We start from the raw sequence: 27,340 nt of genomic DNA on the forward strand, positions 1-27,340 counted from the left end.
AGATGGAAAACTGCTTTCCTTTTATTTGGTTTCTTTTTGTGTACAGCGTGCACGCGCAGTGTTTGTTGCCAAGTATGTGAGCTGTTGACTGAAGCAAAGAAGAATGAGGGCTCTATCAGAGAAAGCAAAGTATTTAATTGTTATTTCTATAGCTATTTCTTTTCTAAGCAGTAATCTTCATATTCTAATATTTCTATGAATCTTCACTTCTATTTCTTACATAAATGAGAGAGTCAGGTCAGCTCAGTTCCCACATCTAATGGCTTGTTGACAAGGAAAAAATTAATCAGAATAACTACTGTGGAATAAATTACTCCAAAATAGCTTCCCCACAGATACTGTTATTCTGAAATGTGTGTCTTTTTTCTGATTAGTACTTATTCTGCCAGACCAATGTTTGTCAAGTTTCCCAGGTAAACAACAGTTAGCTCGTAGAAATTACCGCCTTCCCGAAAGCACCCTGACTCCCTGAACAAGACCTGTCACTGCCATAACCCTTCCACCGGCAGAGACCAGCCCCGACTGGCTGTGCGTAACCACATCACGTGCCCTCTGCGGGGATCTTCACCGGTATAAAGCAAAAGCAAGAGATTTCAATTTCTTCATCACCTTTCCAAGTCTAGTAGAATTCTTAAATATTTGCAGTCTTGGAGAATCCACTAGTAACTTCATGCTTTTCAGTTCACCTATTAAGAGTATACAGAGTTTTATTCCTTTGACAAAAAAGAGGAAACGGTAAGAGGAGATATTTGTTCCTTGCAGGTCCAAGCCTGCTCTTCATGTTTCAACCCAAAAAGCTCTTTCTTTTTTTTTTTATATCAGAACACGCTGAAACCCTGTCTGGTTCATATCGTGAGTTCCTCCATCCATTTGTGTGTGGTTTTGTTTAGATTGGAGGCCCCTTACTGTTCCAGCTTACTGATTTCCTAGCGGGTTTCGGAACGTAGCTTTCTAGGTTTTCCTGAATATAAAGTGACTGCTACACTCAAAGCCAATAAACTCAGTGTTGCCCTGTGAAGTTCTTCTCCCACCACTGGCAAATGCCTGTTGTCTCCAGGACTTGGGGAATGTGGAAAGAACTTAAAGCATGCACTGACCTGTAGCTATGCCAGTTTTGCTGGATCCAAGTGTCTTAGATTATTGTTGCTAGCTATCTACAGTCGCCCTTGGCTCATTATCACAAAAACTAGCCTTCTCTGTCTGATTTCCCAGCTGCAGTAGGATAGATTTGTTAATATTTTTTGCTTAGCCAAGCAATTACCTTGCTCAAGGTCAGGCAAGGATTTTCAGATTCCAGGAAAGCCCATTTCATTATACTTGTTTGTTCTGTAGAAGGGCTTTTGCTTTCTTTTCGAAGTGAATATTTTATGCTGTTATTTACCGAGCATTCACACAGTGCAGTGTGCTCTATTGAGAAAAGAGCAAAGATGGCTGAGGGTTGGTGTCACACCCATTAAAGTCAATGACAAAACTACAACAGCTTCCCCGATAGTGCAGTTTGCCCTGAGGGGTTACGGTTTTATAGGCACCAAAGCGTTGGTATGAGCAGAGCATGAAAAGTCAAAGCATGGAGTGAAAATATCTGACAGTATGTTGATCCTATAGCATTCCAATTTTGACACAAGGGAAATCCATACAGTGATATGATGACTCCACATTTGTTCAGACTGACCTTGTGAAAAATAATAAGAGATGTCTTTGTTGAAGGATACAATGCCGTAATCGTGCTTTATATGCATTAGTATGCTTGTCAATCCAAGCAAGTTAGCAACTGCTAAGTCATAAAATGGATATTTGAGAAGATAGTTGGACACTTTACTGTACTTTATTAAATCTGTTTCTGATTGAGTATGCAATTTAGTCAATTTGGACATCAAAGCTGCTGATAGAAGCCATTAAATGCCAATAGGCCGATTTTAAGTTTTATTTAGGTACTTAATTTAGACGCACTTCAGTGCTTCACTTTTCATCATACGCTTTGGACATTTAAGTAAATGAATTTTATCCACAAATTTTGTTGCAAGGCTGTCCATGAAGAAATGTAGATTTTTGAAAAAAAATCAATCATTTCTCCTATTTTTCGTACTTGAAAATGGAGGGAGGAGGAATAGGTTTATTTTCACTTTCTAGATTTGCTTTCCTGGTGCAAACATCTATGGAGAAGACTGTATCTGGCAGGTCACGGGGATAGAGCCTGCATCAGGGTGTGTATTGTACACGAAACTACAAAAGGAGCGTAGTCATGATTTTGCCCTTTTTGGACCATTCTAGTATTGTAACCAATAAATGAGAACTAAACATCCCAAAGCACTAATAAAACTATTGTAGGGCTTAAAATACAAGTCAGACAACTGTAACAAGTGCCTTTTTTTACTACTGTAGTGAGGATGCTTGTGAGAGTTACGACATTTCAGAGTTCTTACCCATTGCAGACTGGGTAGCAAGTGTATGTCCTTCACAGGTGTGAACAGACAGTAGTGACAATAAAGGACTATTAGAGATGCCAGCTGCACAGTGTGGGTCATGCACCCGCTGGACTAACAAGTATTGTGTAGTGATTGTCGTCTTCTGCCTGTTCTGCAGCAAAGGCAGTCCCGCTCTTCCCTGTTCACTTAGTTTGTGGGTTCTGTTTTCTCACTGTGGTGTGGGGATTTTATGGGGTGGTACGTTGTTAATGACTAGAGAGAAATCCCCCTCCTGGACTAAGCATGTGTGTTAATGCTTTATTGAATTTGAATGTGTCATAATCAGCGTGCCTTCCGGTTGATTAAATACCTCCAGTGCTCTCCAGTAGTAAACACGGTGCTTTATTCTCAGAATCACTCAATTTCCTGAACTTTCCGTTCTCTTCATTTTAGATGGCCTGATGGACTGTGTAGACCCTGACTGCTGTCAGCAGAGCAATTGTTACGCAAGTCCTCTCTGCCAGGGTTCGCCTGATCCCCTTGACCTTATTCAGCACAGCCAACCGCCTTTCTCTCAGCATCCTCCAAGGCTCTTCTATGATCGAATCAGATTCCTTATTGGGAAGGAAAGCACTCACGTCATCCCAGGAGATGTCTCATTTGAGAGCAGGTGAGTTTTCTTTTAGCCGAAAGACTTTTCTGAATATTGAGAACTGCAATGAAATTATTTAACCGGGAAAAAACAGTGATACCTGGAGAGCTGAGAATTCTTCACTGGTGATAAAAAAATACTAAAAAGGATAGCAAATGTTTAAGTCCCAACAGCTGAGGATCTTGTTTATCAGATTCTCATTACTACCTATCTAGTTCATAAGTGTCACGGCAACAAACTCCACTGTTATTAACAAGCCTTTGACTGTCGTGGAAGGTAAGCAATCTCGTACTTACAAAATAAGTGGGGGGAAGTTCAGCCCTTTGCGCTGTAGATACGTACAGTGGCAGGAAGCAGAAGGACAAGTTGGATTCATATGCGCTGTATTCAGTCACCTTTCTCCCCAGTGGAATTTGATTGGTATTTAAAGTGTAATAAATTTAACATGTGCCACTTGCATATAATCCAGCTATCTAATTAACAAATTTTCTTGCTTTCACTACCTGTTGCTAGACCAGCATGGAGTTTACCATTTTGTGCTGCGGGTTACTCTCAAACCTGTCGTGCAAACAGTGGAGTGATCTCTGAATGTTCGTGAGATTGGCTTGCCCTTTAACAGGAAAAGACTGTGCAATAGGGAAGGGGCACTTATTTGCTCAGAAAACCTGGTAACACATATTTTCTTGAACATTTGAAATATAGGGGCACATAAGTTTTTATGCTGTAGTTCACCTGGGAAGCTATAACTTACATGCTGACAAAGAGATCCACAAATCATCTACATCACCTCACTATTACCCTGTCAGCTAAGCCTATACATTAGATAAACCATGTTCCAGTAATAAAGGCATAAGAAATTTTTTATCTTCACAGTACAGTACGTAGCACTTAGGTTACAACCTGGACTTCATTCCATGGTTGCACACAAATTCAGTGCACTTTTTCTTTGTAACTTATTAATTTTTAATAAAGTAAATATGTAAACAGAGTCTTTATTGATCTGAAATACCTAAACATATAATCACTATTAATAATGTAACAGGATGTTATAAATATGTAGAACAATAGGGCATGAAAACGAACTCCATGAAAAGCGCTCACCTGCCAATGGCAGGTCTGGCTGATGGAACGGTGCCATTGCACCTGGTGCAAGGCCTTGGTGGGCTCTACACAGTTTAAACCAAAAGTCACCACTGAAAGATTTTGGTCATCAAAATGCCTCGCGGTGAGTGTTTTCAGAGAGGAGGTGAGCACTCAAGCCGCCTGTACAGTGTTCTGTGACACTGCAAATGTTAGCAGCCAGATTGCACATAATCCCATCAACGTGCTTTTATAGATATAAGGAACTGATCTTTTAAAGCTATCATTGATGGGATTTAACTTGGATTTAAAAAGCTTTTTCTGAGTATTTCATTTCTTTACCCTGCTATCTGCCATGCCTTTGAAGAACAAAGAGCAGCGAAGGCTCGTGTGTGAGCAGCAGCCCACCCTCACCACGGGTTGGTGCTTTATACCACGAAGGAATGCAGCTTGTTCGTGCATTGGTGCATTGTTCACACCCCAGGTATCATTTCTTCCCACTGTAAAGAAATTACTGGTTACTTTGGTGAGAAGATCATTGGGACTCAGATGAGGCTGGCTGTATCTTCGGAATCAGGGCAGTGCCTGGAGACTTGCACTGTGCCATGTCTCCTGGGTTTTGTCAACAGTAATCTGCAATGTGCTGGGCACCCCGAGGAGTTCATCGGTCCACGCTTTGCTTGATCCTCCAGTCTTCCAGGCAGTTGAAAAATTGCTCATCCATAAGTCAAATATTATTAAAAACTGCCAGAATTTTCTTCAAGGATGACAGATCTTGGAAGGAGGCAACAGCTTAGCTGTCCTGCCTCTGTTCAGAAATCTTCCTCTGACGTTGTCAATCTGACTGTCATCTAGTGTCTGTTCTTCTCCTGGGAACTAAGATTACTGAAAAAATATAGAAAGACATCCGTTACTACAGAAAAAAAATCAGAAATCTGTGTTCCTGCCTATGTGGTACAGACCAAAGAATGCTTGGGGGTTTTTAATCTCCTTTTGGCTATTGCTGAAAAGGTTGTGTCCAGGCAGATGATATTAAGTCATGGCTGCCTGCGATGCCACTTATTTTATAGCATTGGTGGTTCAACAAGAACTATTGGAAGGAGTGGATGAAATAGTGGCATTGCAGAGCACTGGCACCCATTCCCAGTGGTGCTCAAATTTTGTGAAGCCCTATCTGTTGAAGATTATCTCTGCCTTCCAGACTAAAAGTTTTTTGTCTTTGCCATATCCTGGCATTTTCAACATCATCTGAAGTACTAAAATTAGTTGTTCTGACACCTGCTGGGACATCCATCCTTTCACATTTCCATCTTAAACTTTAGCTCAGATCTAATTTTTTAATATTTGGCTGCTAAAATGCAGTCAGGGTGTTACGTTGAGCCATGGCTAAATACTACACCAAAATTAATGTTGAGGAGCTAAATGGTTTCAAAATGTATTTTGCTTTTTAGTGTGTCAAAGCTATGTCATTGGTACGGGGTTTTTACAAACTCCCAACCTAAACTGTGACATGCTGGAAGGCAGATTAGACACATTCTGCATAAATGGAAATGTACTTGCTTACCTCAGGAATGGTTTTGACCTACTGCATGTACAGGGTGTAGCAGATTAAAATGTTTTTATCAACTTCTGGTCTCAGGAAGGTTTTTAGCTTGTTTCTTTGCCGAATATTTTTAATGCATGCTGCTGGCAAGCTATTTGACTCGCTGCAAATTGCCTACAAAAAGGGTCCAGTGTATGGTGCTGAATTAATTACCCTTCAAAGGCTGCTTACAGCAACACTGTCAGCAGGAAGAAATGAATGTACCTTGCTAGCCTTTAGCTTAATTTCTCTCATTGAAGATTTTAATCAGAAATGTAATACAGTAAATGACGTGTTCTGGTAATGTGACACTTGCGAATTCACAAGCTGCTTGACAGAATTCCACATCTGAGCCTAATGGCTCGGCCTCAGTTGCTCAGAGAATACTGGCAACTTAATGCACAAAACAAAAGCAAAAAAATAGCAGATAAGTAGTAGTAGAGCAAGGCAGAATGGTGGTGGAATAATAAAATGCTTTACGAGTAGTGAAAGAATGCATACAGAATTTTAAACTTCTGTTTGTATTTTAAATTAGAGATGTCAAACAAACTGCCTGACGGCAGAGAGCTGGAACTCACAGAGCTGGGATCCTCAGTTGCACAAGGAATGACCCATGAAGCATTGACAGAGAAATCCTACTTCTTTTAGGCCACCTGCAACCCACGGGAATCTCTGCTTTCTCTCGAAAAGCCAGCTGCTCCCTCTGGAGTTGCAGATTTAGTACAGCTTGCCAGGGGACTAGAACCGTTTTTAATGCATTTGAAAACACTAAGGCAGCTTATCAGGGCCGTGTTGCTTCCCAGCTCCTCCAAATTAGAAAAGACATTTTTGCACTTGCTTTCAAGTTAAAACAACTTGGAGAGCCTTAGTCCAAGATTATGCAATCGTTGCAAGTAGATGGCTGTTGGACAGGTAGTAAGAGTTATTATCCCCCCATGAGAGAGAAAAGCAGGCCAGTCACCAGTGTGTAGAATAAATCTTAGAGGCTGAGAATTGAAGAGGGACAAGCAGCACATTGCGGAGGCATAATGATCTTTAGAGGTTTCTCTGTTAAAATTTAGAAAAGCAGTGAGTGGTAGCAAGGTCCACAGCTCATCTGGAAAGAGGGTGAATGTTGAAGCAAGGAAGCGTGAAGTGGCAGTTGAGTATGAAGTGGCATCACTGCAGGGAACGTGCTCTAAAAGCTCTGGGAAGGAAAGGAATTAAGTGAGGTCTTCTGCAGGCAGCAAAGCCGCAGGGAACCTGCACGCCAGCGTGCCTCCAGGCTTGGTGGTCTGCTTTGTAACCTCCCCCAGCCTTTGAGATTAGTGCCGGTCATAAAGTAACTGCAGTTTACTCTAGTAAACATAAAGTTTACTGCATAAACACCTGCAGCAAATGCAAAAATTAAAACTAATTCTGATCAAACGCTTAGTTAGAGATTTAGTAGGTGCTGGTAATTCAAGAAGAGGCCAGAGAGTAGAAGACTCTTCAACTCGGAGTCGGTAATAAAAAGGCAGTAAATAATGAGGACAAACATAGCAACACAGAGGCAGGCTTAGAACATTTCAAATCTAAAAGACTGCAAAGACAGTTCAATACAGATAAATGTAGAATAATGAGGTTTATGCCTTTTTATCACATACTGTAAATGTATGTGACTTGTAAAATATGACCAAAAAGGAGCAAGAAAGTTGAAAGATAAGTTTCTTAATATTATTTATGAGTAATGAGAAGTAAAGTGAATGAGCAGAGAAAAGAAAGACTATGTATGAAATAATGAAGACTTTGATGAGTTGTTATCCCACAAATCTGTGTGCTTGGTAAAATATGAGGACGGAGTAGAGTCAGAAGACAGGTCTGTGTGGAATGAACAAACAGGAGTATGAGAATAATGTACCGAATAATGATGACTCTTAGGGGTCTCTCTCTCTCACACCAATGTGTATTGTAAATATATGGTGTGCACTAATAAAGGGATTAGAAAAGGAAAGGCAGGTCTGTTGATGTTAGAAATATGAGAAAACAATAGAAACCAGTATTTTCTGCTCTAACAAATCAAAGGATAATTGAACCTGGCTGTTTTGTTGAGTGAGTCTTGGGAGTCTGTTGAGACACACAAGAGCTTGATTGCCTTCAGTGGAGCAGCAGGTTTTGCTCAAAAATAGGACCACAACCAATTTATGTAGAAACAAAAAGGTGGTAAATCAGAACTCTGTTTTGCATACTGTCAGTAATGCAGCCTCTCCTATTCCTCTGGGATTTATCAGCATCTTTGCTGAAAATCAGCATCTTTCTGTGTCCTGGGAGCATGGAAGTCATATTAGCAACTGCGGTGAATGGAGTACTCGCAAAGGGGTTAATTTTTACCAGTTGCGTTTTCTCAGGTTTGATGATATCACAGTGATAAATTAGTGTCCTGTCGAGTGGCTTTAGAGAAGGGATCTTATGAAACAAGTCAGAATTTTCAGAAATTTATTGTCTCCATTTTGTGCGTATGAATTCATTGGATCATGATCAATTAATCTCTCTCAGGATATTTTTTAAATTCATATATAGAATCCTAAATAACTTTCATCTGAGGAGCTATTAAGTTTTTCCTTTAGATTATGTATTCAGTGTGCAAAGGTAGGATGTGTCTGTTGAGGTCTACCATGAGCTTTCAAATTGAGAGAGAAACTTAACATCTAAATTTATGCTTATTGTTTCTATTGAGTAATTAATGATGGTTACATTTATAACTATTCTATTGGTTTTGACCCTAAACGTTTTAACGTTATCAAAAGACTTCTGCATACACGGTTCACTTCATTATGTGAAACTACAGTTCCAGGAAATATGTGCAATTGTACCCTTAGATCCCAAGACCTGGATCGGTTCAGCCAGTGGAGACATGCTAATGCAGCGTACCTGATGGCACAGGGCAAAATACTGAAAGGTGTTTCAGTGGAACGTAGCTGTGTAAGCCCTTAGAAAAATCCCACTAGGTCCTAATCAGCACTATGAGGGTACTTTACATCTTACTCCTCATCCTTGATGAGACTTGTCTCCTTTACCTTTCAGTCTTCAAATAAGTAAATGGCTAAAGCTAAGAAAAAGAGAGTAACTTCTTCACCATTTCCATGGCTAGGGTGAAAGTAATAGTCTTAAAGGATGGGAGTGGAGATTGAAATTAGACAGTAGGAAAAACTTGCCATGAGTAAAGCAGTCATACAGAAGCATTGGAATGGGTTACGTGGTGAGGTGATGGAGTTAGACAAGCATCTGTCTGGAGTAATGTAGGTGTAGTTGATCTTACCTGAGGCAGAGGAATGGACAAGATAAAGTCTTGTATTTCCTTTCAGCTCTCATTTTCTATGATTCTGTGATCCTATTATCCTCTGATTAGACCCACTTAGTAATGAGTTCACTTTCCTGTCTGTTGACTTCAATGCATTCTGCTGTGCTGACATATTGGAGTCCCGTTACTGGAATAGGAGGATTTTTATGCTGGAAAGTGGGTGCAAGTCCAACACATCCCAGAGGGAATTTAAAAGGGCATAACATGTAATGGGGCATTGAGAAAAATGTACGTTACGCTTGATTAGGCGCTCTCTGAATTTACCTGTATAACTTTCTGAAGTACGGTGAAGACCGTGTGTCTCACTGCTGCCTTATCGCATTAGTTCAGCTTTTTTCTAATAGGCAGCCATGCCCTATTCTTAGCAGCAGAGAATGAGGTTTCATTCTCCCCTTTCACAAATCATCACCCCCTAGAGCTGCAGCAAGCTAAATCACGCTATCAGTGAAGCCTGTGCAGTGCTATTCAATGGCAGAACAAATGGTATCCTGAAATATAGCCGGAAATGGAAATATATTCTCCATACACCAGCAATTTGTGGGAGAGTCTGTGTGTCGTCTTCATGAGATAATGGTTTTTCAAATAAATCTTTTGGACTTGTTTGAATTTTCATTCAAAATCAACAGTCACAATGGTGTCAGAGTAGTTCTGACTGCCTGGGACAGAAGTATAGCACGGTTTCTGAAATCAATGCCCTTCTTACCCTCCTGATGTGTCTAACATGTTGCCTTCTACTCTTCTTGTTACAGACGGGCATGTGTCATTCGAGGCCAGGTGGTAGCGATAGATGGAACACCTTTGGTTGGAGTGAACGTCAGTTTTCTGCACCACAATGAGTATGGATACACTATCAGTCGACAAGATGGAAGGTCAGACTTTCACGTATGGTCTTTCACCATTTGCATAGTTAGGGCCATCTACCACCTTCCATTCCTGTACAAAATTTTCATAGACGTCACTGTTCATAGTGTGGATTGAGGATGGCATCTGGCCCTCTGCTCCGGGAGCACATTTAGTTAGAGCTCTCTGGTAAAGGGACCAAAGAAGAAAGAGAAGAAGAAAAAACCTAATCAGCAACAAGATTACAGTGGTACTCAAACACCTGGAGTCAAAATGTGACAGTACTGCTATAACAGCACCTTCTTGACATTTGAATACTTTCACTAGTCAGGTTTTCCAGAGAATTCCCTATCTTTTTTTTTTCTTGTTGTTAACTGTGAATCTTCCAAGTAGTTTGCTGAGGTGTCAATGGAGTTAACTCCTTTACCTCATCACCTGAGCCACACAAGTAAAAGTGAGGACAGACTCCTTCCAGAGCCAAAATGGTTAAATTGCTGTTCCATAACCAGCCCAGGACAATGCTGGCTTCCCTCTCTTCCCCAGCCTCATAGGGCAGGGTTCAGTTCTCAGAGATGAAGTTCCTATATATTCTATATTGCACTCCAGGGCTGGCCATCCATTTGCAGTAGGGTCATGGTTTGCTCCTGAGCTTGAATTAAGCTGCTAAGGGCAGTTTAAGACTTCATCTTCCTTGGTGGTGTCATGAATGACAGGGAATCACAAGCTATCTTCCAACAGGGAAAGACCGTAGTTTGTCACTGTTTCCACAATTATTATTTTTTGTTTGGCTTTGTCAATTTATAAAAGTAACAAACATGCATATTTATTTTACCTTAGTTTATTGACTTTCAAATCACACTACTGAAAGTTAGCAATTATCATTTCCTCTTTACGCTAGCCTGGATAAAGTTGTTGCATTAAAATATGCTACCTGTATTTCACTGTGAATGTAATCGGTGTCATTTGGGAAATGTGATGAGATATGCATAATTAAGTCTGACTTCTTATCACAGTTTGTTACCATCAAAAGCCTCCGTAATAGATGCATTCAATAATACAGAGGGTGAAGTATCTATTTACATATTACCTTATGTTGCCTAACTATGGATGTCAGAAACTCGGAAAATTGAGACTCTGTGTATCGTGCCTTCTATGTCCCCCTGATTTGCAGACCAGATATGCCAAAGGTTCTTCACAACAGGTCCCAGAGGATCACCTGCCTTATGTACAAGAGCTATTCAGTTCTCAGTGCAATTAATCGGCATCTTTCCCAAAAATTTCATATCCTGCACAGAGGCATCTCCTGCTCAGTGTACTCAACCTTTTCCCACGCTACTTTTAGAAAAAGGGAACGGGATATGTTAATAGAGAAAAGGCCTAACAGGCTTTGAGACTTCTTATTCTGCGTGCTGTACCTGCATAGATTATGAGTAGCTCCCTTTTTTGGGCTAGGAATTTCTTTTCATATAAACCAAAGTACCTGGGTCCATGCTTTTGTTACAGATGACTCGTTAGTATCGATTCTAGTTGATAAATAGAGGGGATTTAGAGTCAAGTAACAGTGAAGTACTCTGCCTTGCTATTGATGTATAGAGGGAGAGAGCGCAGAGAGGTAAAGCTCCTTTGTGAATACCAAGGTGATGCCAAAAAGGTATACTTGAATGATTTCACGTAGCAAATCAAGGGCTGTAATGAGCAACATAAAGTTTGTGTTTGTGATGCATTGAAAGTTAAGGTAATATGATGATAAAACAAAAAGAAACAAAGCATTTTGTTTTCTCTTTTCCAGTTTTGACCTTGTGGCTGTTGGAGGCATCTCTGTCACCCTAGTTTTTGACAGATCTCCTTTCATATCTGAAAAAAGGACACTTTGGTTGCCTTGGAATAGATTTGTCATTGTAGACAAAGTTGTAATGCAAAGAACAGAATCAGACGCACCATCTTGTGACATCAGTAGTTTTGTCAGCCCTAATCCGATTGTACTCCCTTCACCCTTGACAGCATTTGGAGGGTCCTGTCCTGAAAGAGGAACCGTTATTCCAGAGCTACAGGTAATGAAGAGACTTTCAGTTCAGTTGCAGAAGAAGTTCTAGAGAATTTTAGAAGAGATACCAAATAGTGAACAATTAACTGCTGTGATGTTATTCGCTTGTCAGAATGACACTAGTGCATATCTCTTTAGTACTCTTTCACAAGATGCTTTTCTCTTTTTTTCTTTCTTTTTTGTTAAAATTTTAAGGTGCTTTATTTCTTACCTCCAAGTAGAAGAAAGTGGGGAGTCCTAACATGATTTATGATTGAAGTCCTGATTTATTTATAGTGATGCACAAAACCATTCCTTGGTTACAGATAAACAGTACAACTTCCCCATACGTCAATGTGAGACACGACCCAAGATGCTCTGAAGACGCCTGGGGATGTTTCATCCATTCACATCTCCTGGTTCTTTACGATGGCATCTCCAGCTATCTTGTAGCTTCTTGGTTTTTATTACTTTCCATGGTAGAGCAATTTTAACATGATCTTTAGGATTGTTTTTGTTTAAATGTCTTTTTTCTTGACACTCCCTTAAGTATTTAGAAGCAATTTCTAATTAACCTTGTATTTAACTGTTCTTTTATTTGAGACTTAAAAGAAATTGTATGAGTCAAACAGCCAACAAAATATATCTACACGTTTCAGGCCAGTTAACTCCCGTAGTTTTAGTATGCTTTTTGAGCAGTTAGAGTTCAAGCAATAAGGTCTTTTTTGAGTTCTCTTTAAATTTCACTGAGCAAGTCTGGAAGATATTTTGGAGGCTACCTGTAGACATTAATATTTCCAGCCTTTTCTCTTTTTCTCGTAAAAGTGTTGCTACTGATTCAGGGCCTTTATTCTACATGTAGAAGACGTTGAATTGAAGTCAAACATGTCTGAACATCTCCATAACTATTAAAAACATTATCATGTTTCAGCCAGTTGTTGATGGCCGTAGTGTTGCTTCACGGAATGTACTAAGTGAAACTAATGAACATAAGTTAAGAGTAACTGATGCACACTCGTAAGAAAAATCCGAGTTATATTACCCCACATGAGGTCTTCCTGGGTCTTCTTTAAACAGCGAAGTACCCAAAGATTCCGTCTACTCAGAGAGAACCTGCCCCCAGTCCTTTTTTGCCATTGGAGGGTCCTCAGAGCGTGAAGTTCCATTGTACAATACTGAGAAATGGACAAAAAGCAGCCCAGAATAGTCGGAGAAGGAGATATATTAGCACATATTAATGCATGAATATTTCTTCCTGCTTTTCTATTAAAAAATGAGAAGAGATGTCAGATGTATGACAGAGGGGGCAGCTGGGATGTCAGCAGGAAAGAAGGGGAACACTGCAAATCAGAACAATAAAGGGAGCAGGATTTCCCTGGCAACACTACATTTCATATGTCGAAACGACAAGTGCTGGCAGGCCTCCAGCTGTACTGCAGCAATCCTATGACAGTGATACTGTTGCAGTGTGTAAATAAAATTGTTTTGAAAGTGAAGTAATCTCTTGTTAAACAAGAAAAATTGAAAAACAGGGGAATATAAACAAAACAGTTTGTATTTTTACAAACTTGACGAATTTAACATTGTGACAGGTTGGCTTGTGGTTACAGAAATGCACTAAAATCATTACCTTTATCAAGCACAGTCTAGTTTTCAGTGGCTTTTGGGTGACTGCGGTGGCATCCTCCAAGGAGCTGCTCTCTTCCCTTGCCTGCTCTTCCTCGCAGTCTGTCCCAGGAGAGCTCCCCTCTCTCAGGAGGTCACAAGAGCCAAATCCCTGCTTGTAGCTCGAAGGCCCACATCATTCAAAAGGTCAAGGCCAAGTTTCTTTCTTTTTTCCCCTCACAAGCTCGCAGTCTTTGCGGTCCTTCTAGTTGCTGAGGGCTTGTCTTCATTGCAGCCAGGAGTCAATACTACCCCACGGTGGGCATATCCAAGCCGGCTTTAATCCAGGTGCCTCGGGCAGTGTCTCTGACAGCAGTGTCGTGGGATGTGAACTCTGCTGCACACCTGGGTGACTCTGACACCCAGACTGTTTCGTCTTCCCTGCCGTGTGTCCCCAGCTAGCTTGTTATGTTCCTTGTGCCGTGCCTTCCTACGCCACGACCCTTCTTGCCAGAGCCTGGCCTTACTGCCAGCACTCCTGCACAGAAGATGGTGTAGCAGGAAGATTTGTCTTCTTTCTTAGCTCTCCCCATGTTAGAGTTATTACCTCCAAAGCAGGGTAGTATCTTCAGATTGTAATGTAATACATAAAGAGTGTGCATATTTCAAACAGTTTTTAATCGTATTCCGGTTAAGAACACGCATTAAGTAAACCAAATAATAAAGCCAAGGTAAAGCTGTAGAGCTCTCATGTGTGAATATGTCCACAGAGAAAGTATTTGCCCCGTCGTAGATAAGAGTAAAGCATTGGAGGAAGAGGCTCTTTATCAAAATAGAGAGACCACCATCAGGTAAGTTGCCCAGGCAGTTTCTGGTGTTAGACATTTTGTAGTGTGCCTGGCTACTGTGCTGCTGAAATAAGCGCAGAAGACGATCAGTGTTGTAAGTGGTACTGTGTTCACATCATGATTGTGAAATTTAAAATAAGCACCTGCTGTTATAATTTTGCATTTTTCTTGGCTGTACGTATAATGATGTGTTTTTTTCCAAGGTGGTCCAAGAGGAAATCCCAATTCCTTCAAGTTTCGTGAAGCTGAGTTACCTCAGCAGTCGAACACCAGGGTATAAAACATTGCTGCGCATTATTTTGACACACACAACCATCCCTTCTGGAATGACAAAAGTCCACCTGATAGTTGCTGTTGAAGGACGTCTGCTTCAGAAATGGTTTCCTGCTGCAGCCAACTTGGTCTACACATTTGCCTGGAATAAGACAGATATCTATGGACAGAAGGTTTCTGGTCTGGCCGAGGCTATGGGTATGTAGAATCACCTTGATGTAATTAGAAGTGCTCACAAACATCAAGGCAGGAAAATACGGCTGATAAATTCTGTTGCTGCGCTTACATTCTTTTAAATCAAATGCCTCTTTAGCTAAAGTGACTCGTATGATTTCCTAAGAACATTTATTTTCTTGTTCTTCCAATGTCATCTTTCTAATTTAATCAATTTGAAAATCCCCTTTTCCCTCGGAGAATGGTTATGTACTAACGGCATTATATTCAGCTGTCTTTGTTTTTGAATGTTACTTTGAATGTGACCTTTGGTGTGTCATTGTTTCTGTCATTTTTTGGCTGTGACATTTAAAATGTCATTTCCACTTGGGGTTTACAAAATTCTAACTTTTAGGCATCCTTTCTTACTACATTTCATGTTCCCAACGGTTAAAACTTCTTGATTTGTTGTTTAAAGATGTTTATACAAAATTCATCATGTTTCCTAGGCTTTCTTTACCAAGCAGCACAAGCAGCTATTCTGAGAATTGCTGCAGAAGTGCTGTCTGTGCAAATAGATTTTATTTAGCCAGTCATTTTTTTCATTAATTTCATGATTTGGTTTTTAAAAGTCTTGCTATTTTTTTAATTGAATGTGGGGTTATGTTGCTTAATGGACTAATCTTATAGATACTTACCATTAAGATTATTTACCTTACCAGCCAAGCTTAGTATTGTGAATGAGCCCTATTCACTTCCTTAGCAGTTTTGTTTTGCTTTTTCAGTCAGGGGAATCACAGCAAGCAGCACTGGCAGGATCAGGCTATAAAACAAGAATAGCGAGGGCTACATGGAGCCATTTGCCCGCGCGAGGAATATGCCTCGTTCCATATATTAAAATGCTGTTCGGAGGGGCAGCCAGAAGCTCTTTCCAGGGCCTGCTGCATTGTCCTTATGAGCAGCGTGCCTGAAAATTGGCCGTTGCAAAGGCAAAAGATGTCATCCCGGCCGTGCAAGCCCTGCAACTCCAGAGCATCCAGTGCGTGACCACGTTGTCGTGTGCTCCCAGCCAGGTGGTCTGTGAGGCAGCTGCCTGGAGAGGCAACGGGAGAAAGGAGGATTATAGCACTTTCCTGGTCATTTCTACTTCGAGAATGATGCAGACATAGCCACTGGTGTCTACAAAGGGTTATGAGACCAAAACATGGAGTATGATTTACATCGTGCAATGCATGTAGGAATACATCAGAAAACAGTGAGCTTATTCCAGGGCTGTGGTCCCACAGTCTGCTTCAACAGATACAACTGCAGGCTGCTGCCAGAAGGGACATTCCCACGTTCTCTCCTTACCCCTGGGCCACCACTCACATTCATTTGATCATTAAATGAGCCAGATCAGGAACAAATTCAGCTGAAAACTGAAGCAACCAGAAGATAAGTGATAAATTTTCAGCTTCATTAGTTTCCTGATCTGCTATGAATGCTAGTGCAGAAGCGCAGGTCTTCTCATTCCCACCGCAGCTCACACATTACGTTGGCCTGAAGTGATCAAAACTCCACCCTTAGCGCAAGGTGTCCTGAGCTGCTGCATCCTCATATCTGCATCTGATCTACCACATCTGGCTCACATCTGCAGGAGGGTAGACAACTTTTCGAAGGGGTCGGTCAGGTGCTGGCACTGATACCAGAGAGGGCTCTGAACGTCCTGGGTGTGGGCGCATGGTCCCCTTTTTGGCCTGTCTGTCTTCATGAAGCCTTCTTATTAGGGGGGAAAAATCAACCCTAGCCCATTGCAGATATAGATTCCTGCTGGTGTTTTGCAGTGAGGGAAGGTATTAAACGGGTCACTTACACATATTTGTGAAAACATAGAAATGACAAAAAGTTCCAGTGTGCCCTTTGGCACTCCTATGGGTGGTCAGGCAGGACCAGATGGGTCACGGGTGCCACCTGGGGCTTTCCTCAGCATGGCTACATGTGCCTTATCTTCAGCCTGTCACTGCACAGTGACACTACCGTGTTTGAGGGGGACAGTTGAGTATGCCTCCTGGTCCCTCTGCATCATTTAAGAGTCTTCTGGTGATCATGAAGTCCATTACATATCTGGACTTTAAAACAATTTAAATCAAATACATAACATCTTATGAAATGATACTGTAGTTACAGATCCCCAAATTAGAAGTAAATGAGCATAATATGTTTAAATATGAATAAAGCTTACGTAATAGTGCTGGATAACAACTTTTAAATTATTTAATTGGTGCTTAGATTTTTTTCTTTTACTTAAAGTTTAGTTTAATTATGCTTCTTGCAAAATAGAAGCAAAAATCTTTCTATTTTAAGTGTATTGTTAGCATGCTTTGTTAGATTCCAATAAAGCCTTATTTAATTTGACACACTGTAGTACCCAGGGACCTTTATATGCATCTATTATATGAATTTTTGTCAAAATAATTTCCTCTGCCAGTATATTACCAATATTTAATAATGCCTTCTGTTGAGTTTTCATTTTAATTAAATTAAAATGCAGCAGGTTGAAGTCCTGGAACTCAGGAATATAACCATCTGCTTTTGGTTTTATAAATACTGTAAACATCTTTATTTTTCTTCAGAGTTATTGACAGCAATGATCACATAACCAGTTACCAAAAAGAAGACTTTCTGAGCATATTTCCATACACGGGTGGTTCTGTTTAAATTTGTTGGAGAAATGTTTGCTGGTGTTTGTCTAGTCCCCAGGTCCCTAACAAGAGGCCGTTTTCTCTTCTCAGAGTAACAGCTGAGATGATAACGTAACATTCTTTATTCTGAATAAAAAAACATCATGTGGAGGTTGACACACAAAACCTTGGTGGCAAAGTCTACGTCCCCTTGTAATTTAACACAGGAAAAGGAAGGATTTCAGTAGAAACCTCAATGAATTCTCCTGTATAACTCCATACATGCTCAATCTTACTCCTGCAAGCCCTTGCAGACCACACAGCAGCACGAAGTGATGGGCAAGGACTAACCCTTCTGGGTGCGAACATAAACCAGCTCTCAAGCACAACAGACTCAGATCTTCTCTGTTTGTTACTTGTTACTTTGATCGGGTTCATTATATCCATTGTTCGAAGAAGTAAGATGTTCATGAGTACAAATATTTCAGGAGAGATTGGGTAGAGGTTACTGTCCTGTTTAATCATGTCTTTTATTTATACCTGTATTTGGCAGCAGTCCTTAAACTGGGATATCTTGTCACTACTAACAAGTTATTGTTCATTCTTTGAAATAGTTGTATGAAAAGAATAGATTTTTGGTACAGATGAATCTTTTGGAAATCCATTTTAAGACTGCAAAGAACTGTACTTGCTGTCCAAAAAACATAGTCACTACAGTTGCAGTAAAATCTCATGCAGTAAAATGTGGTAAAATCTCAGTCACCGCAGAAAAGGGCTATAAATTAATTTGACTAGGAAATACACCGCACAATGAGGGTAAGCTGACCGAGATTGTCGTTTCATTTCCAAAATTACATTTTGAAAAACCTGCCAGTAACAAAGTACTTCTGTTTCAAGTGGCACTGCAGTCGCTTGGTTGACTTTACAATTGTTATGCTTCGCTTTGATTGCTTTGCATGCAAAACAATTGATAGGAAATTTTCTGGATGTTACATCGTACTACCAGTTAGATGTCTGAGGAGACCCTCCCTAAGATCACACGATATTCCTTTTTGGAGCATAGACTTCTATTCATAACTATGTGTAAGTATACATGGAAACACTGTTATAGACACACACAAAGTGAGCGTATGTCAACATGTCTCTCACTGATGAGAAGGGACAAAAGGGCAGCTACACACAATAACTATGAGAGCAGAGAACAGTGAACTTTTAAGAAAGGGGATGATAACCTCTAGAGGGTATTTGGCATCTCAGAAACATCAGCTATAGGCAGGGAATAGCAGATGCTTTACAGTGTTAGCTACAGTCCTGGTAAATGTGCCACTGTGGATCCGTTGGCACAGATTCTCGGATGGTGTGAATTGTTACACCTCCCTTGACCCAGATACCAGCATGGTACCTTCCAGCCGCTGGTGAACTGTCCTGTGGGTCTGTAATGGTTCACTGAGGAAGGCTGAGCGACTTCGTATTATAGGTCTTTACTCTTTTCAAGTATGCACTTCTGACCCAGGATTGAACGTGTTAAGTGCATGAATGGAGTAAAAGATGCTAACGTGTAGGTGGCAAGTGTTGAGGTTGCTTCATAGGAAAAATCTGCCCTTTATCTTCTCTCTGCATTAACACCTAGAATATAGCGTGTTCGGTTACTGAACCGTGATGGCTCATCTCAGCACAGGATGTGGCTGCTCTGGAAGAAGCTCGCAGTCGGGCACTAAGCCCAGGGAGTTACCCAGAAACATTGCTGATCTTAGTCATAAGAGCTCCTGCAACAGAAAAATTGGAAAGAGTGGCTGCTGGACCCTCAGACTGAAACCCATAACGTTTGAAACATACAATATTTACAGTACTTAAGGAGATGTGATCTTTACAAGTCAGAGTTTAGCTGCAAAAACAGGTTCTTTCTGCTAAAATGATGAAGCAGCTCTAAGTGAATTTGCTGTAAGGAACAGCTTTCAGTTTGCCATAAAACATTTATCTTACAAACACAAATTCTCCCTGCTATAGCTGGTCAAAATACTTTGATGACATCCAGTAATGGAATTTAGATGGTATTAAAACTATTTATGGTTGAAGTAAAATGTACCTAAAGCAGCTACATAGAAAAAGTGAGGGGAAAATATTGAAAATATCTTAAAACTGTGGGGGTTTAAGTATTTTTTATTTTGTATATTAAAATATTTTAAATATATTTTTATTTTGGAAAGGCTCATATATATGGCTTTCAGTATTTCCTAGATCAAATTTTAGGATTTGGTGTCAAAATAACATTCTTCCTTTATGAATGAGTTGCACTGAAGTCTAAAAAGATTAACTAGAGAAGATAAATAACTTTAAAAAAATGTTGTTGTATTAGAGACACCAAAAATAAATTTCAAAGAAGTTTTTTTGTTTTACTGAAGTACTAAAGGGAAGATTTTTTTGGTCAGTTTGAGTGCCCGCAAAACCCACCATCCTTAGGGAAATACAAGACTCTCAGCAGGTCTTTCAGCCAGCTGTAGAGGGGAGCCCTGTGACGTGCAAGCCTGTTAAGATACAAGTTTAATTCTCAAAGTTTTCAGCTTGACAATCCATTTCTGCCTAACTACAGTTTTTACAATTAGCAAACAAATTAAACCCAGTTTGTTTTAACATGGATTTTTTTCTATTTAAGCTGTTATTCAGGTAATTAGCAGAAATGCAATAAACAATCAAGTTAGAAGTCACTGGAGGAGATTTATACTCTTAAGAAATCCATAACTGATACAACAGAAAATTTCCTCCTTTGAAACAGTAGTAACTATAGCTGTAATAACATACTAATCTCTTAAAACCCTTTTTTAAAAAAATGCTATTCAACAATAGCAATCAGGCAGAGGAAAATTAGTGGCATCGTTACTTGACAAATGAATATCAAAACCTGGAATGAAAAATTACTGAGTAGTTCACAGAGGAAAAGGTAGACTGATAGATCTTTAATTATTTGTTTGCAGTGTCGGTGGGATATGAATATGAAACATGTCCTGATTTTATTCTGTGGGAGAAGAGAACAGTAATCCTTCAAGGCTTTGAAATGGATGCTTCAAATCTGGGAGGCTGGTCTATAAACAAACACCATGTATTAAATCCACAAAGTGGTAAGTCCTTCCTTTATTAACTGGCCATGCAGAAGAAGAATACAAATTTTAAAGGAATTAATTGTTCAGATTTTAAGCATTACACTTTCTAATGTGTAATCCTCTTTGCTTGAATGTGCACCCTCATTTATTGAGAACTGAACTGTAAGTGCCATCCGAAAGGATATTTTTAATGTTCTGGCTCCCAGGTATTAAACACTACTATCACTAACTTGTGATCGCTAACACATTTTGGTCATTTGGATGAAAAAAGGGCATAGTGATGTAGGTTCATTCTCACACTGTTGGTATAGAAGTACCACCTTTTAGGTCAGTTTATAGTGTGTTATAGTCTTAGTGAAGTGTCTGCACGCCTAAATCATCCCATGACTAATACTGGTTAGTAGCATCACAGCACCAGGGAGACGAACCATGCGGGAAAACAGACTGGCAGAATGAGAGGTAGCCCTTCCGAAACCACGCTGCCAGGCCGGTATGCAGAAGCTTTTGTGGCTGCCCACTCTGTGGAGAAGCGCAGTAAGTTACTCTTCAGGATAAACAATCCAGAACCTTTTGAAGCATTAGAAAAAAAAAAAAAAACTGCAAATGCTTTTGGTGTCTTAACCCTGCATAGAGATTCTTCAAGCACGGAGACTTGAATCTGTTGTCTTATTGCTTTTGTTTCATTCCTGGGGGCGGGGGGGGTGTCTTTTCCTGCCTTAATACCTAGAGTCAGGAATTAGTGGGATTAAATTATTAAAACAAGAGTTGTAGATAAATTATGGTAACTAGAAAAATATGGTTTTGCCAATAAACAGATATCTCACTGTCCAGGGGAAGAGAAACTTGGGGTCAGATTTCAGCACTTATAAATCAGCAGAGTATTGGCTTCAGTAAAGTTCTCTCAGTTTGCTCCAGCTGAGAGTCTGTCCACTAAAATCTATTTCCATCTGCAAACTTCTGTTAATGAAGATTCATGCACAGATGTATGGCTGTCAGGTTTTTACAAGTTCTGTTGTTGAATGCGCAGCTACAGTATAAATATTCCACATACAAAAGGTCAGATTTAGTTTGTAAATTATCTGGATTTCTGTTTTGATTTAAAATAGTTTGACATTTTAAACAGCGGTTCTTTCATACCCTGTCTTATTGGTTTGTATAGATTGTCTCTTTTAAATGCCAGCTATTGACATTTAACACAAAGAGAAATCTGACCTCAGTCAGCTCAGCCCCCAACTGTGAGCCCCATAGTCTCTACTCCTTAGTGCCAATTTACCACTTGCATAGTTTAATTTCAAGACTAAATTGCTGGCAGTAACTCCAGTTTATATGACTATCTGCTAACTGCAGTCGTTCCTACTACAATTCACCCCATAGGCACTAACATGTTCCGAGATTTCGTGAAGTATACAATTATAATCAGAGTGGGGCTAAATCATTGCTTTCCTGAGCACGGGGTATATGGTGACAAATTGCTTCCTGGCCCTGTCTCAGCTGTGTGGCTGAGAACACCACAGAGCTCTGACCTGTCAGCCACATGCCGCCTCCTCTGAAATCATCCTGGCTGTGCCTGCTATCCCAACCCAATAAAAAGGATGGAGAACAGGCAGCTTCTTATCCCCGCTCCTCTTCCTCGCCTGTTCTCGCTGTGCTGGGCATGATCAAGGCTGAAGGCAGGGGGAAGCTGCTACATGTCTTTATGCATTACTTACAGAGACACCATCTGGGGAGGGGAGGGCATAAGCACATCTGACTTGAAATCAGTGGGTCTCTTCTGTCGCGGTCTCGTGTGAGAGATCTCCAGTGAGGATGACAAAGCCCAGCCAGAGCTCAGTGGTGTCTCAGATGTTCCTCGTGATTATAATGGGCTTTGAGCATGCACACCTGGCTCATACATAGGAGCTAGAAAAGCAGGAGCAGAAAAGAATTTACTCTAGTCATTGTGCTTGTACACACCTAACAGAGCAGCCTGTAAAGCCACAAAACCAAAAAAATGTATTATAACAGTTATAAATAACTGTGTTAACCAAAAGGATAAAAATTACAAGTATGCTTCTGGTCTTATCAAGAAACTAGTGAACTGCTCTTCCATTTCAGATATATAAAATGTACTGTAAATAAGGACAAGAATGTGCTTCAAACTTAGAAGTATACATTTCAGACTTATCTCCATGCCACCGTGAGTGAAATGAAAAGCATGAGTAGCCTTCTTGACTATGAATATATTAAGATTTTTCACTTTTAATTAAAACATTCCCCCTGTATGTATGAAGAGCTGCTCTTTTTAGAAGCATGAAACTTGCATCTGTTTTTGAAACACTGTCACTTAACTCCAGAAATAGCATTGGAATATAACATAAATGTCTTTCTAAAAATTCTCCATTGCAAATTGCACTTTTGTTTTCAAACTAGAAGTAGAAGTACCTCGCTTTGCTTAGTTAACTAGTCCTGAAGAGCTTGTATCTCACTTCATCCACTAAGCCTTGTCTCCCAGCAGGACTGCTGCTGTGCACGGCGTTCCTGCTCGGAGACAGGGTGGACAGCCTTACCTCCCTCCCCATAAAAGCTATTCATTTCAGAGATGTTACAAAATAAACTAAGTACAACAGAAAAGTTGTAAAAATAGATAGATGCAATTATAGAGGATTGCACTTCATAGCACAGTCGAAGCTGTGGAGGGACAAGTATTGGCATGCAGAATCCATAGCAAGAAAAAATGGTGTTCTATTGCAAGGTGTACGTATCTTGAAAAAAGAAACCAAGATGTCCGATTCCAGCAGCATAGACGTGAAATAGCATATATTGTTCCAATGTGGCTGTCACTGGAAACTCAAGCTTTTTAAATGTATATGGTTTAGCATCCGTATAGCTGTTAGGTTAATAAAGGATCGCATCCTGTTCTCAGCTAGATTAAACTGTTCTTTTCTCACTTTTTTTTTTTCCCCTCCAGTTTAGAGGTTTGATCACTTCTAATTTGTGACATGAGTAGAGTTTAATGTTTTCTAGCACAAAGGTTTTGGTGAGTTTAGTATACTATAAATACTGGTTCCTGTATAGAGTCCTTTAAAGACACCTATATCTCATGAATACAAATGAATGTGCCATTAACCGATTTTTCAGAGTATTCTTTGAATTAAGTTTTTCTTCTGATGGGCAAGTGTATTGATTCCATTTTTATTTATCTGGGGAAAGGAGGGGTAATTTTACAGGGACTTTATGCTTTACGGTAATTTCAGCCCCAGTGCAACACAGCACTGACTAAAATTAAAGCAGCAGCTCGAAAGCCTGAAATTAAGCACATGCTTACATTTATTGACAGCAAAACATATTCTCCAGAGCCCTAATTATTTACTGGCATTTGTATGAGGCAGTTGAAATATTACCTTTACATTGTTAATTTCAGACAAAGGGCAGCATCTTCATTTAGTAGTATTTTTATCCGGTGCGTAAGGGAGGATATTGCCATTAATTTTACTGGCGTATTTCCAAGATGCTTTTTTCTAAGCCAATGTTCAAGCAAATATATGTATTCTGTTCATTACTCTTCAGAAATAAAGTTTTAAAAATATAATTCCCTTCAAAATAGCTGTGGCAACACTCAGTAATTTCAAGGAGAATTTTAGCTTCAGACTTACCTGAAAGCCACAAAAAAATAGTTTGACAAAAGTTGGTAGAGACAGTACATAAAGGCATTTGCCATACTTTGGGAAAATTTGGACGTGTCTCAACATCTACTTCCTGCAGTAGCTAAATATGCTTATTTCCCAGTGTAAGAGTCCTCCAGAAAATATATTCCTTTGTGTGTATTCCTTTAATCGTGCCGTTTTTCTGATGAAATACTGGGCTTTCCAAGGGAAAAAGAGATTTTGAACTGTGGTGTAAAAGAATACCTATCTTCCATTCAGAAATAGTCAATATCTTACAATAACATGTAATTTTAAAGGTACTTCTTAACTATATTAACACATTGTTATTAAAAGAAAAAAAAAAAACAACACACTACAGCTGTCAGCTTGATAAAATACACATTTGTACTAGTCCTGGTATCCGCAGCCTAGCAATTGGGAAGACTTTCAACAACATATGCTGCAGAGCTCTGCTAAAATACTGACAGACTGGAAAGTTGTTTTAAACTTTATGGCAGAACTTAATAGATTCTTGCTGGTAAGAAATTCACTTGTGCCTCAGAATTATTCTTTGACTTGGCTTTGCTGCACTTGGCACCATTTTTATGTACCATGAAGGACTCACATTTGAATTTGAATATAGATTTTGTACTGCCACTCAGTGCTCTGTTGTGAAAAATGCATAGTAGTCCTGCTATTAATCTCCTGTAATTAAATATTCAAACTGCCTAAGAAATTCCTCTGCTACCTAATAAAAATTTATGAATAAAATGAATATTAAAGTAGTAATCCCCAAGAAATCAGATAGCACTGCAATTAGCAGTCAATTTGTTAGAGCATTAACCAACCATGAGTTCTCCTCATGATGTTGGCTTTTAAAATGGCCAGTAACCACTGATCGACAAAATGGTGACGGGGAAGCTTGGGACTGAACAAAATTGGAAGAGATCATTGGAACCCTGTGACAGTCTTTAAGAGATCCGATGTTTGTTGCGGTTTTGGTAATCTGATTTTCGAGAGTTTGAATGATATACATTTGCTTTTTTTGTCTCTGTTTTCTGCCTCCCCTTCCCTTAGGAATCGTACACAAAGGAAATGGTGAAAACATGTTCATTTCCCAGCAGCCGCCAGTCATCTCAACCGTGATGGGCAATGGACACCAGAGGAGTGTCTCCTGCTCCAACTGCAATGGCCTTGCGCTCAACAGCAAACTCTTTGCTCCAGTTGCTCTCGCTTCTGGGCCTGATGGTAGCGTGTATATTGGCGACTTCAATTTTGTCAGACGGATCTTCCCCTCTGGAAACTCAATTGGTATATTAGAATTAAGGTAAAAAAATAATCAGCTTTCTCTGACTAGTGTTCATTATCCTGGCCGTGATATGCCTATGAAAACTACGGTGAGCCTTTTTTCACTTGTGACTTAAAGAAGCAGCCACATTTAGTTGCCTTGTGAGCATATGTCTCATCGACGGTCAAACAAACTTGTCAGAAAACTTATGCTTACTTTAAAGTCATCAGTTAAAACAGGCATCTTAAGTGGCCTTTAGAACAGGTTTTGTGTAATGAATTTCTACAAAGTGCAGACTTAATAGAGCTAATTTTTCTTCCTGTGAGATTTTTCATACATTTTCTCAAAAAAGGTAAAATATTCCATGAAGTGTATTTTTGAAGAAAACCCCATAATTCAATAGCAAATATCTTTATTACTTACTTACATTTACAGTAACATTTAAGTAAGTACTTACTGTACCTAAAACGTACTAATGTACTAAATGTACTCTACCTAAGTAAGTACAGTACATTCAAGTAAGTACTTACTTACATTTACTTAATGATTATTACATACTTACTATTATGACTTACCATGTTTAAAATTAATACACTTTTTAATTAATACAAGTAAATAATTAATACAAGTAAAGTAATGCAATTGTTCCTCATCTGTAACAAAGGATATGACTTGAGTTTAAGCAGACGAGAGTAAACCCGGTGTTGCAGACTGCCGTGTGTCAGGCTGGGCTGTGCCACCATTAACGACTCCCCTGTAATTACGACTCCAGCTTCCCATTCCCTTTCAGAGCCAGAGGGGAAGGCAGGAAAGACTTCAGACACTGATACATTAAATTTCCTTTTACTCAACGCCCATGAATCTCCAACTAGTTAACATTGCTGGTGATGATGTTGTGTGCTGATTGTCCAGAATTAACCTGACAACGTGCAGGCAGTGGAAAGGAAGAGAAAGAAATAATACTGAGTAACAGGATAAACATTGTTTTGTTATTTGGATACAGCTCTGTGAGCAGTTAGGCAAAGAATACAGTTTTGTTGAGGACTAACATTTCTTGTCTTTTTCTTTTTTTTCTTTTAAACCTGAACTGATCTGTCTTACTAGGAATAGAGACACAAGGCACAGGTAAGTAAAGCACAGTAACAGTAATATGTGAACCGTGTTCAAGAAAACAGTTTTGCAAAAGTCCTTTTAGAAGTCTGGCTGTAGAGAAATGCTCTGAATTTAATAAATACTAATGTTAATCAAATTCACCTTTGTTAATAGTAAAGTAGGTTTGATTTGTTCACTTTGAAGGAATGAAGTCTCCCTCTAAAAACCAGTTTGCTGATCACCAAGCAGAGATGGAGAGGTTTAAACTTGAAAGCTGGGAATGCATTTCGTAGCTGTCACATGCATTTCACATGGAGTTTGAATGATCATAGATACAGCCAGCCAGGAAAGCTGGAGTTCTAGCAACAAAGAAATAATAAAAAAGCCTTCAGAGGCACACTAGAGGGCTGTGCTTTAGCAGTTCTACTGCAAACTTTAAAATCTGCGACAGTTACAGAGGGTGCACAGCAGGCCCCAGAACTGAGGACACTACGTCACAGCTCAGTCCTTGCTTCTCCAGCGCTAAAGCAAAAGCAAGTGGCTTCCCCCCTTTCCAGTTAGCATTTTGGCATTGCAATGTAGGCATTTCTTTAAAAGAATGAACGTTGCACATTAGGCGTCTGCGACAGACGGTGAGGGAGTTGGTTATAACAATCCAGCTGCAGAAGTGACTTTGCAGGCCAGAAAGAGATAGCAAGGCACTCTGTATCCTTAGAAACAAACTTCTTAGCATTTCAGTACTTAAATGAGATAAATAAGCCGTCAGTAGTACAACCTAAGCGGATAACTTCATGGCACA

General features: G+C 39.8%; 1 protein-coding gene across 8 annotated transcripts in view; it reads left to right on the plus strand.

Moving 5' to 3' along the window:
* Positions 1–27,340, plus strand: part of TENM1 (teneurin transmembrane protein 1) — a 995,213-nt gene that overhangs the window by 906,523 nt on the left and 61,350 nt on the right. For all 8 annotated transcript variants that reach the window (XM_074599876.1, XM_074599879.1, XM_074599878.1 and 5 more), the window contains 7 exons: positions 2,859–3,075; positions 9,788–9,907; positions 11,668–11,929; positions 14,558–14,825; positions 20,413–20,556; positions 25,239–25,488; positions 26,554–26,574. In XM_074599876.1, coding sequence (XP_074455977.1) covers positions 2,859–3,075; positions 9,788–9,907; positions 11,668–11,929; positions 14,558–14,825; positions 20,413–20,556; positions 25,239–25,488; positions 26,554–26,574 — 1,282 coding nt within the window. The remainder of the gene's footprint in view (positions 1–2,858; positions 3,076–9,787; positions 9,908–11,667; positions 11,930–14,557; positions 14,826–20,412; positions 20,557–25,238; positions 25,489–26,553; positions 26,575–27,340) is intronic.

This window comes from Larus michahellis, chromosome 9 (genome assembly GCF_964199755.1).
Source record: "Larus michahellis chromosome 9, bLarMic1.1, whole genome shotgun sequence".
NCBI classification, from domain to species: domain Eukaryota; kingdom Metazoa; phylum Chordata; class Aves; order Charadriiformes; family Laridae; genus Larus; species Larus michahellis.